Consider the following 3,268-nt stretch of genomic DNA (forward strand, 5'->3'; position numbering starts at 1 on the left):
ACACACATATATATGTCTATATATATATATGTATATATGTACCTTAAGGAATATATATATATATGCATATATATCACATCTTGATTTTTTTTACTGCCCTTCTCTCCTTCCTCAGATTCCCTTCGCATCTCTGCAGTCTACCTATTTCCTACCATCTCTTATTCTTCTCTTTATATTTTGGATTTGTCATATAAAATAAACCATATATTAACCTATATTTATTTTATTTATAGCTACATTATGGTCTCAAGATCCATCATCTTCCTACAAATGACTCAAATTTATCCTTCTTTATGGCTGAGTAGTAACCCATTGTGTATCATACTATATATATATATATATATACACATATACACATATATATAGTAACCCATTGTGTATCATACTATATATATATATATATATACACATATACACATATATATAGTAACCCATTGTGTATCATACTATATATATATATATATATACATGTATATTCAAGCAGTAGCATAAAATTCTTAAAACACCAAGTCTCTAAATTTGCTAATTAGAGGTGCTGCCTAGCCTCCTGAAAAAACATCTTTCATACCAAACAATATTAGCATTAGTAGTCGCTAAAGGAATTTAAAATGGCAACAGAGAGAAAAGATGTTTTAAAACTCAGCTCAAGAAATTGCTCAGTCATCAGGGTTTTGTAAGCAAAATCTACCAGTCAAGCCTACCACAACTTCAGTGCTATTGCTTCGTCTAAACTACCAGCAAGACACACTGCCAAAGAGGGAGCGAAATATAAACGACTGCTAAGGGAAGCATACATTCATTCATATGGCGGGGGGGTAAGTTAATGATCTCTGAATTTTTTTTGAGCACCATATGCCAAGAGAGATCTTGAAGATCTAGTTTTCTTCATATCTGTGTCCCCACAGAGAGCTGCTGGACACAGGAGCAGGATAAGTTGTCCAGCTCGGTGCCTCGGCCCCAACACGGGGGCCCAAACACTGGCACCATGAACTGGCCGGGGTGGAGCCATACAAAGAGGAAAGAGGAGGCACGAGCTGAAGCCAGAAGTCCTGCAGAGGGCGGTGGCACCCACGAGCTCCCCGGGGACCTGGCCCGGAGTTGTCCGGAATTCCTCGCTCATCGTCCTGCCCCCCCCCAAACCCACGGGCTCACCGAAGCCGAGAAAGCACATCAGCAGCAGCACCAAAAGCCGGTGCGCCAGGTGACTGGGGTCGCAGAGGGCCGAAAGCGCCCGGGAGGCAGCGGGGATTCCACTGCGGGCCTCATCGGGGCCGCCTGCCAGCAGCGCCCGCGCTTCCTCCTCCTCCTCCTCCATCAGTCTCCAGAGATGCAGAAAAACTCTGTACCAGCAGGAAGCCAAGGGGCAGGTGCCCTGTAGAGGTTGTGGTCACGGGGTCGCGGCGCTCGAGTCACGTGGGGCCATGCTCACGTGACATGGAGGAAGTAGCTGACGGTAGCCAAGGGAGAAGTCACATGCAGCGGCTTCCGGAGGGCTGGACTACTCGGGCTCCTCTCCCGGGCTGGCACCCTAGGTAATATATATTTTCTCAAGTAAGTCTTCTAGATTTACATTTACATTTTCTAGATTGACATTCAATCTTCAATGTTTTTAGGTCTTTCTAATGTTCTAACCCTTCTCATTATAAAGTATACTAAAATATAGTAACAATTTAAATCAAATTTAAATTTTATTTTCATACTAATATTCAGTTATTTGTATTTTAATTTAAAAGTAAAATTGTTGAAATTCATATTGAAAGTTATATTCATCTTCTATTTTCATAATCTATTCTGAGTAATGTTTTATCAGAATAAAAGGTTTAAACTACTATATTATTTTAGAAAAAGGAATTCTACTGAAGTAGATTTGATAAATTATTCTTATGCAATAAGATGGAAGCCACGATATCTTGCCCTTTAATTGTAAACTTTGTAATTTTATAATCTAAACCTACATTGACTATTTCACAATAAGTAACATGTTGGAGAAAGTGTTAGTTCAGGAACACATTTTGATAAGGGAAGCATGAAAGAAGAGGAGTTGTCATCCATGGTTATTGCTGTTATGGAAGTTAGATTACTTAACTTCCATGACACCATAAACTGGCAGTCCCAAGTTAATATGCTCTTGGAAATTGACTATAGAGTTTATGAGACAGGTAGTGAAAACCAGATCATCAGTAGGAATAGGGGAACAAAATATAGGAATGGGAATATTATCCTAACCGAAAAAGCAGCTTCCTACCTCTCTGTCTTGAAGGTAAGCTGATGAAAACACCAGTTCAGCATGCAGTATGAGGGAAAGCAAAGCACTTACTGACAGTTGATACCTACATACATATTCTCTTTGTTTTTGTATTTAATGTAGGTGATGCTCATGCATTTGACGATGAGTGGTAAAATGAGATTCTGAAATACAAACAAGAGAGACAATGGCACAATCTAGAAAACGCTAGAATGCAGAGTGTCGGTCAGGAGAATTTTGGAACCAGAGAATTTAAAAGAAGGTAAAAGTTATAGAAACGTTATGTTATGTAATATCTCTGTGAAGGTTACACATATTTAATGTGTATTAGATATTTTGAAAAATTTTGCAAAAGCTTTAGCTTCCCTTGGAGTAGCTAGGGAAAATAAATGTCTTGAAAAATATATTAAAATAAGGGATCATTATACATTTCGTACCATTGTGGAATTATAAATTAATTTGGCTCTTTGATGAAAAATGGAAAATAATAAGTATTCCTATTGAAATCATACTCCGGAGAGACACAGCCTCGCCAGGCCTTAAAACAGAAATCTGTTCCAAGGTATAAGAAACTGGAGGGTTACAACAGAAGGTAGAGACCATTACAGAAACATTGATCAGTGGGTATCAAATCAGAAGTCTGTGCAGGATTACATGTGCTAATATCTTCTATTTGGGGTTTTTTTTTGTTTTTTTTTTTTTGAGTCCTGGAAGGCAACCACTTTTACTGGGATAACATGGAATCTCAGTGTTGTTTTGATTTGTGTTTCCCTAATGGCCAAAGATGCTGGCCATTTTTCATGTATCTATTAGCCATTTGTACCTCTTCTATTTTTGAATGAATCTTGTTTTTAGGAGCACCTGATTTTTTGTGTGTTACATTTATGTATTGTAGATATCAGTCCTCTGTCTGAAGAGGAGCTGGCAAAAAGATTTCCCCATTCTGTAGATTGTCTCTTCTCCATCTTGATTGTTTCTTTTGCTGTGCAGAAACTTAAATTTGATATAATCCCATACGTCGAT

General features: G+C 38.2%; 2 protein-coding genes across 5 annotated transcripts in view; one reads left to right on the plus strand and one right to left on the minus strand.

Annotated features, from left to right (window-relative positions):
• Positions 1–1,337, minus strand: part of Mfsd1 (major facilitator superfamily domain containing 1) — a 26,294-nt gene extending 24,957 nt beyond the window's left edge. For all 4 annotated transcript variants that reach the window (XM_010623160.2, XM_033759549.1, XM_033759548.1 and 1 more), the window contains exon 1: positions 1,153–1,337. In XM_010623160.2, the coding sequence (XP_010621462.1) occupies positions 1,153–1,315 (163 nt within the window). In that variant the 5' untranslated portion in view covers positions 1,316–1,337. The remainder of the gene's footprint in view (positions 1–1,152) is intronic.
• LOC117284490 overlaps positions 1–3,268 on the plus strand; it is a 15,983-nt gene that overhangs the window by 8,981 nt on the left and 3,734 nt on the right. The window contains exon 2 of the mRNA XM_033759680.1: positions 1,158–1,532. Coding sequence (XP_033615571.1) covers positions 1,158–1,532 — 375 coding nt within the window. The remainder of the gene's footprint in view (positions 1–1,157; positions 1,533–3,268) is intronic.

Source organism: Fukomys damarensis, unplaced genomic scaffold, assembly GCF_012274545.1.
Source record: "Fukomys damarensis isolate Sample0158 unplaced genomic scaffold, DMR_v1.0_HiC HiC_scaffold_37, whole genome shotgun sequence".
Taxonomy (NCBI): Eukaryota; Metazoa; Chordata; class Mammalia; order Rodentia; family Bathyergidae; genus Fukomys; species Fukomys damarensis.